This window comes from Stegodyphus dumicola, chromosome 1, assembly GCF_044657685.1.
Source record: "Stegodyphus dumicola isolate Sdum_Otavi_A_Nest chromosome 1, ASM4465768v1".
In the NCBI taxonomy this organism is placed as follows: Eukaryota; Metazoa; Arthropoda; class Arachnida; order Araneae; family Eresidae; genus Stegodyphus; species Stegodyphus dumicola.
Genome location: NC_140768.1, coordinates 264097875 through 264114304, shown reverse-complemented (window position 1 = coordinate 264114304; position 16430 = coordinate 264097875). Strand labels below are relative to the sequence as shown.

Here is a 16430-nt window from a genome sequence, read left to right as displayed (position 1 = left end):
GCAGTTCAACAGTTCTCAAAGGAACTACTGCTCAATTTTTGCAAATCACGATTTGCTCACTCAGTAAAATGAATTGGCTCTTTAAACTAGTTCACGAACGGCTAGAATCCTCACTACAAATGTCTGCACCATAGACAGTTCATAACAAATCAAATTCAATAGGAAAATATGTTGAAAAACACTTGGAACGGAGAAATGCAAGTTGCCCAAGTTAAATTTCATTAATTTAGTAAATTTTATTCATTGGTAGGAAAGATTTTCCTTAGTAAAGGCTGAAAATTAAAAACTGGAAGATTCAGTGACCTACTGAGGGCAGTGTCTCAAGGCAGACTACGTGTCTCCATGTAAAAACGGGAGAGTTGTCAGCTATGCATTCCCTTTTTACTTTCTTGTATGAAGTAAAGAAAGTATTGTAATCACGATAAATTCCAGGCATCATAGTTCAACAAAAATATATATTTTGACTGCTATTGAATGCAATTTAACAATGTTTTTGCATGACATCTGTACGTACGGAGAGAACAAAGGACTCTTTTTCCCAAACAGATTATAATGTAACGTCTGAACACCCGTGTTGGGTGCAAGAAAAGACAGGTTGTCTTTTAAAATATTTATTTTGAAAACTTAATAAGAAATTCTTGAATAAATATTAAATTAATTGAATCATTTTAACCATAATTCATATAAAAGGCCGCTGACGCGGCAACGACACTATAATGCGTCTGCTTTCACTTGTTTACAGCATTAAAAGCTTTTTACACAAAGCTCTCTCTTCATTTTGTTAAAAACCTGGAAAGATAATAATTAGTCTCTTATGACCGGAAACCACACTAGGGGGTTTCCGCTGCACCTTTCTTCAAAGTTCTGCCGTCCATTTTGTCTCAGAACAAAACAGGAAGTTCTCATTAAGCACCTGGAAGTCCGAGGGGTGCATATGTCTGAACGTCACAACTTTTACCCTCCTGGAAGGGGTTCAGAACTCCAATTCCTAGTACCTTACCACAGCAAATCTTAATAATAAAAATAACTAATAATTATTAGTACTAATACTTTTTTCCCCACAACGCTGGGCTAAGTACCAAGGATAAACATAACAAGAACTATATTGAGGCCAGTAAAAAAACATATCATCAACATAATACTGAGAAATAAACTTAATTATACATATACAAATAAAGAATGTATAATTTTCTGTGAAACGTAATATACAATATACATTCCTAAGTTTAATATTAATTATATTTCTAGCCAGGCTGAAAAGGGAAACCTTGAAGATTTTTAATTTTCCATTTGTGATAATCCCTCAATGGTAACCCAACACCTGAATAAGAATACTACATTTGACCTCAAAATATTCAGTATCAGGCACTAGTATAGATAAATGATGAAGTGGGGATTCTTCTACTTTCCTTGGTAAATTTACACTACTCGGTGACTTTGGTAATTCTCCTACGGAATTTTTAGGCATTTGCAAACCTTCCAAGTCTAGTTAGTATGAAAAATCATTTGTCATATCTACAGTTTCTTGTTCATGCCGAACCGAAAAGGAAATTCTTAACTTGTACACATTTCCCAAAGAGTTACGGTGATTGTCTAACGTGACTAAGTCAAAAGATGGTTTTACAATGTCACTTTTCTTTTGTAGGTCCATTACAAAAGAATATTTTATTGTAGGCACTGACAGTTCATTCACCTTCGTTTCAGACAGAGAGAAATTGGTTTTCTCCATCCTTTTTGTTTGAGACAAGACTTCACCCCTTTCTATAATGAGGGGAGAAAACTTCGCTTGAGGGTTCGAGTTCGCCACGTTCAGACTCCAGTGGACAAATTTTCCTGATTTCATTCTTTGATTGACTCGGAGCTTAAGTACCTGTTTTCACTTGAAAGAAAAGTTTATCGTGTTGATCTACTGCTAATTTTTCAGCAGTTCTGTTCCCTAACAAATAATTACAGGAATCCAATTCATTTCGAATGACCGCTGCTTTTGTTGTTACTTGGCCAAAAGTTCCTTCTATTTGCTAAGGGTAAACAAATTGGGGCCTTTTCAAACGGGTGTTTTACCCAAACAGTCTCGCCTGTCAGCATCGAAGGAGTGAGATATTTCTTGCATATTACATCAATGCATGATCCGGTATCTCTCAAAACTGGAAGATCAAAACCATTCACTTTAGCCATCGTTAGATACAGGGCTAAACAATCTTCTTCAATCTCCTGCTCTCTATTTACAATAAACGGAGTTTTGAGATCCCTTTTAACTTCTGGACATTGAGGCCTTAAGTGTTCGGTTGAACCACAAAAATAACACTTAAGTAGTCTTCTTATATCAAACTGACGCTCGTTCTGATTCCGGAGATGTTCCTTTCTGTCAGAGGCATATCTATCTTTCCCTCTAGACTGGTGATACTTTTGTGTGGATCTCTTGAATTTAAATGATTTTTATTTCCCCGTTGTGACTCAGAACTATGCACAGGAGATATATTCTTCCGGGTTTCACGTATGTTTTCATACTCTTCTAGCATTTCTGCTATTTTATTTGGAGTCGTTATCTTCAACCATTCGTCAATAAAATGCTGCCGCACTTCGACATTTACACGGCGCTTCATTTGCTCCATTATAATGAGATCCTTTAAAAGTTAAAAAACGGTAACTTCCAAACCTGCAATCCATTCTTCAAAATAATTCCTTAATTCAAAGGCAAAACCTCTCCAAGTGGTTTGAGTGTTTTTCTGGTATTCCAGAAAAACTGGGATTTCTGGGATTAAATTTGATGCGAAATTTTTCTGGACTAAGCTTAAACCTTTTAAGCAATATCCTCTTTACGTAATGGTAGTCATAAGCCTGCTGTTCTGGTTCTCACATAATCAGCTGAACTGTCCGTTGGCAAAATGGTCAATAAAACAGAAACCCATTTTGACTGGTGAAGATTCACACGCTTTGCTTGGCACTCAAACATAACTAGATACAAACTAATATCACTCTCTTCAGGATCAAATTATGGAATCATTTTTTTCAGATCCTAATGGCTTTTTTTAAGCCCATTTTCTTCATTCCCACTATTTCCAGAGTCATTTCCATTAGCGGCTGGTAATCTCAATTTCGATAATTCAAATTCCGTTTCTTTTCTCCTAATTCTATCTTGCCTTTCTTCTCACCTAATTCTATCCTGCCTCTCTTCTTCTCTCCTAATTCTTTCTTGCCACACTTTTTCTTCTCTCCTAATTCTTTCATGCCTCTCTGAAGTGATATTTTCTAACATGCCTTTCACTAGTTCCTCCTCATAGGATTCATTTCCCATAATCAGTTGTCTTAAATCCACTATCCCAAATTCAGGGCTAACCTTTCCCCCTAACTCTTCAGCCAAGGATTTAAGATCCTTTTTCTTAATTTTTGCCATGATATAAAACAAAATTATGATAACAACCTAACAATTTTAGCTCCCTCACGCTACATATATATAAAACTGATTTTAAGAAATATCATTTCACAAATAGAGAGTAAAATTGAACCCTTAAATTTTTTCACATTTTTTACAGATCAACAAAAACAAGACAGTTGACACTATAATATGCACATTATGCGTTCAAATAAAAATTTGTCTACTCGAGGACTTAGGATACTACACATAATACTACCTCTTAAAAGTTTTAAATTCAGTTGCGTTAAACTCAATTGCTTATGATAATACAATATACTTTCATCAAAATTCGAGGTATATTAAAATATGCGTTCAAAGGTTAATTATAAAAATCATATATCTACATGCTCATAACTAAACATTAATATGACAACCGTAAAAATGAAAAATACTGGAGATTTCTAGCATTCCCCTTTTATTCATTCAATAGAAAAACAAAAATTTTTTCCTCAGTTCTTACACAACTAATGTTTTACACACCTTAACTGAAAATTCTAATATTTATAATATTCAAGACGTCTTAGAAGTGAATGTCAGAATACCACCTATACTTAGAACCTTCAAAGATACAATAATTCCTTCTCCCTTACACATTCAATTATACACTACAAAGTCTGTAATCTGGACGTCCATAATCCAGAATGATTTATAATCCGGACCTCAAAGTTACAAACTTTATGTGCATGCGTGTTTAATGTATAACGGACGGTATAAGCTAGGCTAAAATTATCTAAGGCATTTCAGTTAATGTTGCAGATTGTGCTGTTCCTTAATCTTCTAATTGGATTCGGCTTATTATTTTTTGCAGGCTGTTAGAACATTTTTATAAAAATTAAGCTTGAACTTCAATTATGTCAAAAAGAGTTTCTAATTCTGGAGCTGCCAAAGGATCTACAAAGTGAAAGCATGTTTCGGTGTCCATTAAACAAAAAGTGGAATTGCTGCAAAAAAAAATGGATAAAGGCCTATCCGTCTCAAAATTACGCGAGAAGTAAGGCATTGGATGGTCCACTATATATGACACAAGAAAAAGGAACTTTTTGAATTTGAAAGAGGAAGCATCTTAAACAACTTACATTATAAGAAATTTTTAATAAAGTAAAACAAATAAATATTAAGTTTTCTTTTTTTTTTCTTTTCTTTTCTTTTCTTTTCTTTTTTTTTTTTTTTTTTTTTTTTTTTTTTTTTTTTTTTTGTAAATTTTGTTACCCTTTAGATCATAATTGTTCTTTATTTCATAAATTACGATTTTATATTTTTAATTGTATAATTTCTCCATGCCATCTTACCAGATTTAAATTGATGATCTATAAGCCGGAAAAATCCTTAATCTGGAATCGCCGAAGTCCCGATGAGTCCGGATTACGGACTTTGTACTGTATAAGCTTAGTTTCAGCACAACACATTAACCTTTCAAATATTAAAAAATCTATTAATACAGATTTAAATTCTAAAATTTATACTTCTTATTGTAACATAAAACCCAAACAGCATATTTTTTAAAGCTTTACAGAAAACAAAGTTAACTTAAAACAGTTATATGAACTTATATACTAAATTACAGAAATAAATTAAATTACTTTACTGCCTCAATATAAAAAATCCAAGGTACTTACCCATTTGGATTGTAGACACTTATATCAGGGACCTGAATTTGTAGACATATCATATTTGTAGACACTTATATAATATTGCAGACTATCACTACACTACATATTCACAATAATCTGATGATCTTCGGGCAAAGAACACACTGCATTGAACACCATACACTGCACTGCACTAATTTTCTCAGGTACAAAGATGATCGCACAACTACCCCTTTTTTTTTTCCTCACTACACTGCATCTTCCCAATGATCTTCGGACAGGGCTTGTCTGCACACTTCTGCCCTAATTTTTCTCGAACACACGATGATCGCACAATTTATGCTGCTGAAGATGAGCTGTATTCAGGAGACTGTCGTTGCTTTTTGTCTGGACAAGCGTCCATAAACTTTCTCGTGGATTCTATCTCACTGCTTCGAAGAGCTGTAAATCACTTTTCCGAACTGATTTTCGTAACTTTCCGTGCTGCACTTCAGAACGTGATGGTCTGTAATATCTGCAAAACACTGATGATGATCGGACAATGGCTGTCCTACAATCACGAGATGAATTTCAGAGCCTGGCGGTCTGCAATCTCTGCATGGATTTTCTTATTTCACAGCTTCGGAGAGCTGTAATCACTTTTCTGAACTGTTGTTCGTAACTTTTTGTGCTGCACTTCAGAACCTGACGGTCTGTAATATCTGCAAAACACTGATGATATCCAGACAATGACTGTCCCGCAATCTTGAGGTGAATTTTCAGAGCCTGACAGTCTGTAATTTCTGCATGGATTTTCTCATCTGAAATGCAGCTACCATTTTAATAAAGCTGTAATGTCAGAACACCCGTGTTGGGTGCAAGAAAAGACAAGTTGTCTTTTAAAATATTTATTTTTAAAACGTAATACGAAATTCTTGAATAAATATTAAATTAACTGAATCATTTTAACCATAATTTATGCTAAAGTGCGTCTGCTTTCACTCGTTTTCTTAAAAACCTGGAAAGAGAATAATTAGTCCCTTATGACCGGAAACCACACTAGGGGTTGAGTTTCCGCTGAACTTTTCTTCAAAGTTCTGCTGTCCATTTTGTCTCTGAACAAAACAGGAAGTTCTCATTAAGCACCTGGAAGTCCAAGGGGTGCATATGTCTGAACGTCACAATAAACTTGATTTAAAATGGATTCAGAAGAGTTTTTTTGATTTAAAATGGATTCAGAAGAGTATGCATCTCTCATAACTCAAAAATAAATAACCTCAGAACATTGAAATTTTGTACATAGGACTGCTAAAACAAGTAGTTGTTCACCTCCTGTTTTGGTTGCAATCGGCCACACCAAAAGTATAGCAATGGCGCGATGAATTAATTAAATTTGTATTTAAATTAAATTTATTTAAATTCAATTTATTCTTATGAAATATATATATATATATATATATCCACTCTGTTATTTGGCTCCATGAGCTCAATTTTTTAATTCTTATATATTGCTAAATTGTTCATTTTTTGCTTTAAAAATGATTGAATTCTGTTCTTCTTATCTTCTGGTTGATATTTTTATGCCTTTAGTTAATCTGCATGCAATAGTTGTATAATTATCAACAATTTAAAAGTAGTTTATGTGCGGCTAAGTAATTTTTCCTACCACAGCAGCCATATTTGTTTACATTTGAAACTTAGCAGAAAAGTGAACTCAGTTTCTGCACCTTCATTGCCTTTTTTCCCGTTCCAAAAAATCTGCCTTCTTGCCTGTTGGTGGAACTGCTTGCTTTTACGTAGAAATTCTAATTTTAATTGTAAAAATTTTTTTAATTGGTTTAACTGTATTTGGTGTTTTATGTTTTCTATATTTTTCAGTTTTTAATGAAGATATTTTAAGGTTTTAATGTATTTTTGCCTTGCCACGAAGTGAAAACAGATTTAATGGAATGAAAAATATATCTAGAATGAATTTTGAGGAAATAAGTTTAAATGAAACACAGCAAAAAATGCATACAATTTAATATTCCATACAAGTAAGTCACGTGGTGTCCGCATCATATTTTTTATAATGTAACAATGTTTTAAATTTTTACATAACATTTTAAAGTTAGAACGAAAAAAAAAAGTTTAAACATTCATGACGCTTTAACTCCCCCCCCCAAAAAAAAAAATTATAGAATTTTACACCAAAACTAAGAGATTAAAACCATTATACACAATTATTCTGAAACAAAAACTAAACTAGATTACTTTATAAAAGGACATGTGATGCACAGAAAAACTTTGGTAGCCTTTATGACAACCTCGACCCTCACATGCACATTGCAATCTTGATAATATAAAAGTTTTCCATAAATAGCAGCCAAACAAAAATTTACATAAAAAAGAAGCAGCAGCATTTGAGAGGATAATATAAAAGCCTGCTTACAATTGTACGAGAAATTTCTTCACAGTCTTTATGAGATAAACGTCTACGAAACTGTCCCAAAGCCATGCACTCATCCCAACGACCCCATCTGTAAAGGGAAAAAGATAAAATATAATTAGACATAGATTTTCCTCGCAAATGTACAAAAACTTCCTTTTAGACTCCCAGATACAGAAATAAATAATATTACAATTTTAAATACTAAATATATGCGCACAAGTATTAACATTTTTAACTGATTCTAGATAAAATTTACATCCTTCAATAAAACAAATTCATGCAAGATTTTATACTGTAACAAAAATATACATTAAAAAAAATGGAATAAGCAAATGCCATCAAAATTTACTCAATTTGAGAAATTTTGTCAAATTTCTTACATGTATTTTTATGAAACATTTTTTGTAAATGGTCTGCTATTCTTCCCCCCCCCCAAACAAAATGTCATTAACATTAAAAAGCTTTATTCAAACTTTCAGCACCTACCAGGGACCAAGTAGAAAAACCACTAGGTAATAACAGCTCAACCCAGGTTTTTAAAACTCAACAAATGGGCAGAGTGTAATGGAGATTTTGTGCTTTTTTCCCTGTGGAACATGATGACAGATAGTTTCCCTTAAAATGTCATTCATGAAAGCATTCCTCCCTTAATGCAAATAACTTTTGAATGCTCTACTGTCATCAAAATAAAATTAAAGTTTCAGCAGGGCTAACTTTTGCATTGTTTTCCATATCTATGCTGCAAATGATTTCTTTTTCACTCAAAACTTGAAAATATTGTTAGCTTTTTTTTTATGCATATCCATTCTAAAATGGCATCTTCATCCATTTAGCTTTTGAAATTTGTCTATCAATTCATTGTCAATCACTGTTACTTTTATTTTTAGTCTACGAACACCACATCTTTTAAAGCACTGCAATGGAAACATTTTTCTGACTATCCAGATAGGAAACACCAAAAAATTTATCACTGTTAAAAAAAGTTGCAAATGTTACCGATTTTTGTTCACCCTTTTTAACATTACTACAGTTTCTCAATGATCCTTTAAATCAGTTATCAGTTTGGTTAATACAGGGTTGCCACTCAAACAGGAGAATGAAATTCCCTGACTTTTCCAGGTTTTACAGGTGCGTTTCAAGAAAATTCCAGTCTATCCGCGTAATGTACGTTGGCTATGCTAAGAGGTAAATTATGGTATTACTTGTATTGTGTAGCAAATTCACTTAATTATTCAATAAATCCCAGAGGATATTTATTCTTAATTATTCTTGGTATACTTTGTTTGATAATTTTGTTTACTTTTACACTTAAGAAACTTAATAAAATTTAAGATATATATATTGGATAACAAATGTATGTTTTATTTAATTATTACTCATGATCATCACCAGTTCAACACGAGGCTAATCCGGTCCTTATAAATCACAACGCAATGCTAAATAGTTAGGTTAGATTTTAGGTAAATTTAATTTGTGTGAGGTATGTTCTTAAAAAGCACCTAACACTTGAAAACACAAATATAATTATAATAGTTCTTGTTTTCTCCATTGAAGATTGAGATTAGAATCTTCCCAATCTGGAATGAAATAAGGCTTTTTTTGCAGATATTCTGCAGCTAAACGAAACAAAGAAATCTATTTTAATAAATTGAGGTATTTTATATTTAGTTCGCAGCATACATAAGAAAAAAATATGTGCATTAAATTTCATGATGGTATGTCATCATACTACTAGAATTAATTTCAAGATTATGCCAGAGAAAATTTCCTGAAATTTAGAAATATTATTTACTAATAATTAATAAATTTAGAGGGAAGAAGCGTCATTAAATTATACGAATAACATAAAAATAAAGATAATTACTTAAAAATTGAATTAGAATAATCAACGATATTTTAGCGAATATAGTTATATTACATGGTTAGCCTAGATGACAGATTACTATTTTTTATTTTACTGCAAAATGGCAAGGTATTTATTAAAAAGAAAAGTTTAAAAAGATTTTGCGGTAAAATTCTAGTATACGGTAAGGCTTTGGCACGATTTTGAAAATTGTCGCCAAGACCAAAATGACCCGTTTACTGCGCATCATCATGTCGCCAAATCCATACATGGAGATTATTTTAACCAAAAAACGTCTATGCAAAGAATCTCTAATTCTTTGGTCTATGTAAAGAAGAAAATTTTCCATACAAGTAAAATGCTATTACGCCGCTAGAATGCGGAGGGAAAATTTGCCAAGGGATTTGGCGACGGAACCTGGCGGCCAGAATTTCCCTCTCTGCGATGTGTACCGGAAATTGAGAAACGTGTTAAGAAGAAACGTTCTTTGAGAAAAAGAAAGCTACGAAAATCCGTTTTTAAATTATTGCGAAAAATCCAAGAAGAAACGTTTTATCAAAGGACGATTCTTCTTGGATTTTTCGCAATAATTTTAAAAACGGATTTTCGTAGTTTCCCCCCCCCTGAAAATTACTAACCTATGAATTAATTTACTTGCGCCAAAAAATATTTTCTTTTAATTTAGAGTTTAACCACTTGCGCTAAGACTAAACTTCACGGTTGCGGTGCCGTGACAATATAGCAAGTGGTAAAGTGTCTCATTTACGCCGCTCCGCATCTGCGAGTGCAATCCAGAGCTGTAACTCGAGAAATAAATAATCTCGTTGTTAGGCGACGTGTGCACCATGTTATTTTCATTTTTGCGATAAATGCTTATCGACGTGGTGTTCACGTCGCTCGCAGTTTGAGACAAAAACATCTCGACGTGCGTGGCACGTCTTTTTAGCGCAAGTGGTTAAAGAAATTTTAAAGGATATTCATTTAATGAACTCTTGATAACGTGACCTTCGAACTTCGACACCGGTTTCCAGCTTTGGCGGCAGATATATCACGCATGCAGTTTCCCTCTATGATGGAACGGAGCCACGTCTGTTGCAGAGAGGTTTTCCTTCTTTACAATACATATTCTTTGATTCTAACCTCCATAGTACCGTATACTAAGATTAAACCCATTTTGTTTTATACGAGAACAGGTACTTTCTTTAGTTCATGCACTGCACATGCGATTCTCGAGAATACTGGAAACCAAAAGTTGCGGGAAACTTGCTTTGCCTTTCTAAAAGGCAATCAAATTGGAGCTGCGAAAATTGGCTCTATGCCAGCAGACACTCACGTGATAGGCAATTCGCCAAAAAAGTTATCTCTTCCGACGTCGGCGCAAAAATCGCTTTTTTTGGCGGGATCATTATATGAACTTCCCTGACTTTTCCAGATTTTGACAAAAATACTTAAATTCCCTGACTTTTCCCTGAATTTTTTGGTCAATTTTCGAATTCCCTGACTTTTCCCGGTTCTCCCGGTTTTCCAGGTAGCGTGGCAACCCTGTTAATAGACAAATTGGTTGACAGATTCTCAGATAATAAAGGTTCTACTGTATATATACATTTGGGGCAAAATAATTTTACTGTTACAGTAAAAGCTCAACTATCTCGAAAGCTCGGGAAATGCCGAATTCAGATTATATGAAAATTCCAAACACTTGTGCACATTAAAATTGGAATTCACGTTAGAAAAGCCAAAGAAGAGCGAAAAATTTATGCCCCAAAATTATAAAAACAATCACCTTATTTATTATCAACTTGAATATCAAAAGCCTACAGAAGATTTTGGAAGGGGCAGAAAAAGAACACATTTCAGTCTTATAAAAGATGATGTACTTTGTAGATCTCATCCGATCATGAAATTCCACCAAATATGAAAATGGCAAAGATGTCGCCAATTATTCCAGCACGAATTTTTATAAACATATCATTTTTCCTTAGAGATGATGAAGAGATACAAATTACAGATACATGATATAAAAAAACTTAAATTGTTTATTACAGTTTTTCACACCATTGTTTATGCACTTTTAAAGTCACATATCATGGCATTTTTTTATGTCCAGATAATAATTCGTGCAGTTCCAGATATTAATAATTTTTTTCAAGTGGAAGGAAAAATCGAATTTATATTCTTCTTCGCAAAAATTAAACTAGCTCATCAAGAATTAATCGAATTTACATTAAACCAAAACAAAGATCTTACGTTAAGTCACGCTTATCCATTACTGGTGTTAAAGCACGCTGTTCGGTAACAATGTATAAGTGTTAACAGTATTATGAGTTCTATAATGGCATTAAAAATCTCTCATTAATTAAATTTGGGGGGGGGGGAATTTTTTAAAAAATATTCTGGTTGTTTGAATATCGGGATCGTTAAGCTTTTACTGTATAAAATTTTAAACTCAAATTAATAAAAAAAATTTTCCAAGTACCCAAATGTAAGTAATCCTTTTTCCATCTTGTAGCATTCAGCACGTGTCCAATTCCCTGGAGGAACATCATCCATGAAATCATCATCTCTTTCTCTGCCTCTGTTTTTAGAACGATTTTTTGAACCTTTTCTTGATGCTCTAGTTCGTGCAGAAATAGATTCATCATCTTCATCACTGCTATCTAAATCTGATAAGTCTATTAAATCATCAGTACCAAATCTTCTTGTTTGTGTTCTTCGACGTGGTTCCTGGATTATTAGTTCATTCTACATAAATAGAAAAGTAAATGGTATTGCCAAAGGAAAAAAATTAAGCTATATAAAGCTCCATATACAGAGTGATCAAAATGTAACATAAAAAGTAAAAGTCCAATAATTAAAAAATTATATACAATAGCATGATACAGTTTTAACAGGAAATGCACTGAACATAGATTTTTTTTAATAGTAATAATTTTTTAATAATAGATAGTAGATTTTATTGCCAGAATAGTTATATTTTTCATTGACAGGTGGTGCTTGAATTGTGTTATTGACACAACACAATTTGCAACACTGTTAAGGTTACAAATATTCAATATGACTGTCATCATTCCAAAAAATGGCCATCAGATGTAGTACAACAATAACTGAAAAGTTTAGCTTCAATTCTTGTCACATGAAGGTATTTTTTTTTTTTTTTTTCCTCGATACTGCCAATACCACTGGCTGACCTCTGTAAACCTGTGACTTCAAGTAGCGTATTATCAAAAGTCACAAGTTTCAAATCTGGCAATCTTGATGGTCATTCATGTCCAAAACAGTAACTGCATACAATATCATTTTCAAATGATAATCACACTGCGGACTGAACAAGACCTGTGTAGATGTGCTTCATCCTGCATGAATGTTAGACTATAGAGTATCTGCCTTTCCTGCAAAGAAAGAATGATGCTGCCTTTTAAAAGCACTGCATAATACTTGACTGTGATTAAAAACTGTCTAAAATGCACATCTGTAAGTTTCCTTAACTAAAAAGGCATCTATAATGATTGAAATAGTGAACCCTGTCAAGCTTATGCAAGAGGTTTCCACAATCAAGTGTGGGTTCTTTCTCGTCTAGATAAGAGAGTTGTGTATATCTACAGCACCGTTAAGTGCACTTTATCAGTCCATAAAACGACTGAGAGTCAAACTTTGCAAATTCACAATGTCTCTGGAAAACAGTTGATTTTAGTTTCTGTGTGTGTTGGATGTTGTAAGCATATCACTCAGGATTATCTCGAGTGATCAACGAAGCCCTGTATGAAATGCCAGTTTCCCATGACCGCTACAGCACAACCTGTCAACAAAAGAATATAAATAGTCCGGTAATGAATTTTTTCATTATTAAAAATAAATTCATGCTGTATTTTTGTGAAAACCGCATCATGCTACTTTTTATACTTGTACTTTTAGCTTTACTTCTGGATCATTTGGTACTTCAATTATCCACCTAAAGGCTTATTTACTAATTAAAAAATAATAATAATAATTTTTTTCATTTTAGAATATTTTGAAAATGAAAACCTTCCTATTTACATATTAGTAAGACACTGCTATTTTAAACTGTTTAAAAAAAATAATTTAATCAGAACATATTCTAGCTTCTAGATCAGTATATGCTAAATCATCAGTTCACACATTTTTTCTCTCAATACAGATACGTATTTCTAATTTTACTCTCCAGTTCTTCCCCCCCCCCTTTTTTTTCTTTTTTTTTTTACAATTAATACTGTTATACACTAAAAAAAATTATAAATTCAATATGGCATAAGCATGATACTATCATACACATGTAAGCAATAAATGTTGATTACTTTTGTAAAAAAAAAAAAAAAAAAAAAAACATTTTTATTTGACTCTTACGTTTACTTGATTTAAGATTTATTGCATACAATAAATTTTATAAAAAGGGTTCCCATTCATGCACTGTTAAAAAAATTTAATTAAAACATAATTCACATATAGTAATTATAAAATTTGGATACATTTATTATAATTAAAATACTACACATTATAAACAAGTGAGTAACACACATAATACATTATAAACAAATTATTCTACAAAACGTATTGCAGTATGAATCAATGTTTCCTGTTAAGAATAACTGCTTGGATATGCAGATTTATCAACAACTGCAGAAGACCAGATTCGAAACAATCAGGAGAACTCATGGTCCCTGAAATAGAAACTGTAGAAAAGAAAATATGCAAGATAATACAAATAGAAGCATTTGGCAAAGAACTTAAAGTTAGCAACCTTTGTACCTTTTTTGACTCAGATGGCCTTATTCGGTTAAAAACCAAGATTACTAGAAGAGAGGAAGAAGAAAATTTTCTCTGTCCAATTGTATTGCCCTCAAATCATTACTTAGTTCATAGGTTAATTTTAGATTACCATTTGCGACTATCCCACGCTGGTGTGCAATCCGTACTAGCCAATATTCGACAGAAATTCTGGGTCCTGAGACGAAAAAAAAAAACAGTACATAAAGTTCTTATGAAGTGTGTTCGTTGTAGAAGATATAGCGCAAAGAATATAGAGACTGTTCCAGCACCTCTTCCTGAAGATCGAGTTCGAGATGCTCTGGTGTTTGAAGAGACCGGAGTCGATGTAGCCGGTCCTCTTTATTTAAGAAAAGGAAAAAAGGCATGGATCTTGCTTTTTACTTGCGCGGTCTATCGCGCGATACATCTTGAGCTGATAGAAAGTTTATCAACAAATGCGTCCATTTTGGGATTAAGGAGATTTATTGCCAGAAGAGGTTGTCCAAGTATTATTTACAGCGACAATGGCACTAATTTCGTTGAACTGAAAATCTGTTAAGATCGATAGATTGGAAAGAAATAAAATGTCATTCAACTAGTATGAAAATACAGTGGAAGTTTAATCCCCCAACTGCTTCATGGTGGGGCGGTTGGTGGGAGAGGTTGGTACAAACAATGAAGAAGATGTTGAGAAATGTTCTCGGAAAGTCCTGTGTCTCTTACGAGGAAATCTTGACTATACTTTGTGATATCGAATCAGTAATCAACTCAAGACCCCTTACGTACCTTTCAGAAGATCCAAATGATCTTACGGCACTAACTCCTTCAATGTTTCTACAAGATGTGCACGACGTCGGAGTGCCTGACTTAGACTACCTGGATACCATTAATCTGACAAAAAGATACAAGTTCTTGCAGAACTTAAGAGAACATTTTCGCAAAAGATTTCGTGATGAATATTTAGCTATCCTAGTGCAAAAACCATCTAAACGATCTACTCAGACTATCAACAAAAATGACTTGGTGTTTGTCGGCAGCGACAACAAGAAGAGAATAGATTTGCCAAAAGGTCGTGTTGTAGAACTATATCCTGGGAAAGACAACGAAGTACGTGTTGTCAAAGTGAAAACTGCAACGGGTGAACTCCTAAGACCTGTGAAACGTATTTATCCTCTCGAACTTGATAGACCTAACTTGTTTAGTGACTTCACCATGAACAGAAAAAACTCTGCCGATAAGTGTGACAGTGATATGAACTATCAAACTAGATATGGACGTAAAACTGTAAAACCTGTTACTTATTTTTAAATTGCTATACTAATTTTTGTTTCTTTTCAGTATTTTAGAAATTTAATTGTCCTAACAGTAGTCAATTGGAACATGTTATCTGGATATGGTATGAATGTAATGCAGAAAATGTTTAGATGTGTAATCCTTCTTTGTAAGTATTAATTTTAGAGCATTAGTTACTTTTCTTATTTGTGAAAGTTGTACTTGAATTTTTGTTTGATTATTGATAAATTTTGTTTTCGCATCTTATCGAGGTAAAATCAAAAGGTGGGAGGATGTCACATTCTTGCCACTAGGTGGCGGGCATCTCTTCCTTTACTTTTGCTGTAATTAAGTTCCGAGAACCAGAGGAGATTGGAACCGCTCTGAGGAGCGTAAAGACTCAGAATTAAAATGTACTGTCTTAAAATAATTATTACCTACTTTGTAAATAGTGTATATTAGTGTCTTATTTCAATAAATAATTAAAAGACAAGATGACCTGTTAATTATAATAGAAAGTCTTACTGGAAAATGTGATTATTAGAAGCCTGGCGTCGTGAACACTGAAAATGCAGCAGGTAAGGAATTTTACATTAATTTTATTGTAAATAGAAGAACCTGACGCAACATTTCCTTTTTTAATTTATTTCATTTTTTGAGGAGAAGAAATATAAATTTCAATGGTATCAGCTTCCATTCAATGGTATATAAATTTCAATTGCAATCAACTTGAAATATAGCAGATATAATTTCCCTTTATGAAATAAAAAAATTAACTAAACAATTAATTACCCTGTTTTTCAATTCATCAACATCTAAATTTGCTTTCTTAGCCCACTTTTCCCAAAAATTAGGATCATCAATTTCAATGTCTGATCTTGTGCTAGCTGATGTAAAAGTTGCTTTGGAGAAAGTAGAGCCTTTAGTTCCACTTTCAAGAGTAATAACTTGAGTTCTTCGTTGAAGAATCTGATCTATGTCCTCCTCACAGAATTTATCACCAGCATTGTCATCTTCCATGAGAGCACCATAAGCACCTTTACGTAGCAAATCCTCAATTTCTTTCTTTGACATCTGCTGATTCTGTAAAGATGTAACGAATAATACAAACATACCCAACTTCCTATTCTTTACATA

The 16430-nt window shown here is 33.1% G+C and overlaps 1 protein-coding gene across 7 annotated transcripts in view; it reads right to left on the bottom strand.

Annotated features, from left to right (window-relative positions):
* LOC118190273 (uncharacterized) overlaps window positions 1–16430 on the bottom strand; it is a 182344-nt gene that overhangs the window by 80859 nt on the left and 85055 nt on the right. For all 7 annotated transcript variants that reach the window (XM_085827602.1, XM_085827631.1, XM_085827618.1 and 4 more), the window contains exons 23-25: window positions 16086–16376; window positions 11734–11999; window positions 7415–7502 (exon numbers count right to left, since the gene is read on the bottom strand). In XM_085827602.1, the coding sequence (XP_085683728.1) occupies window positions 7415–7502; window positions 11734–11999; window positions 16086–16376 (645 nt within the window). The remainder of the gene's footprint in view (window positions 1–7414; window positions 7503–11733; window positions 12000–16085; window positions 16377–16430) is intronic.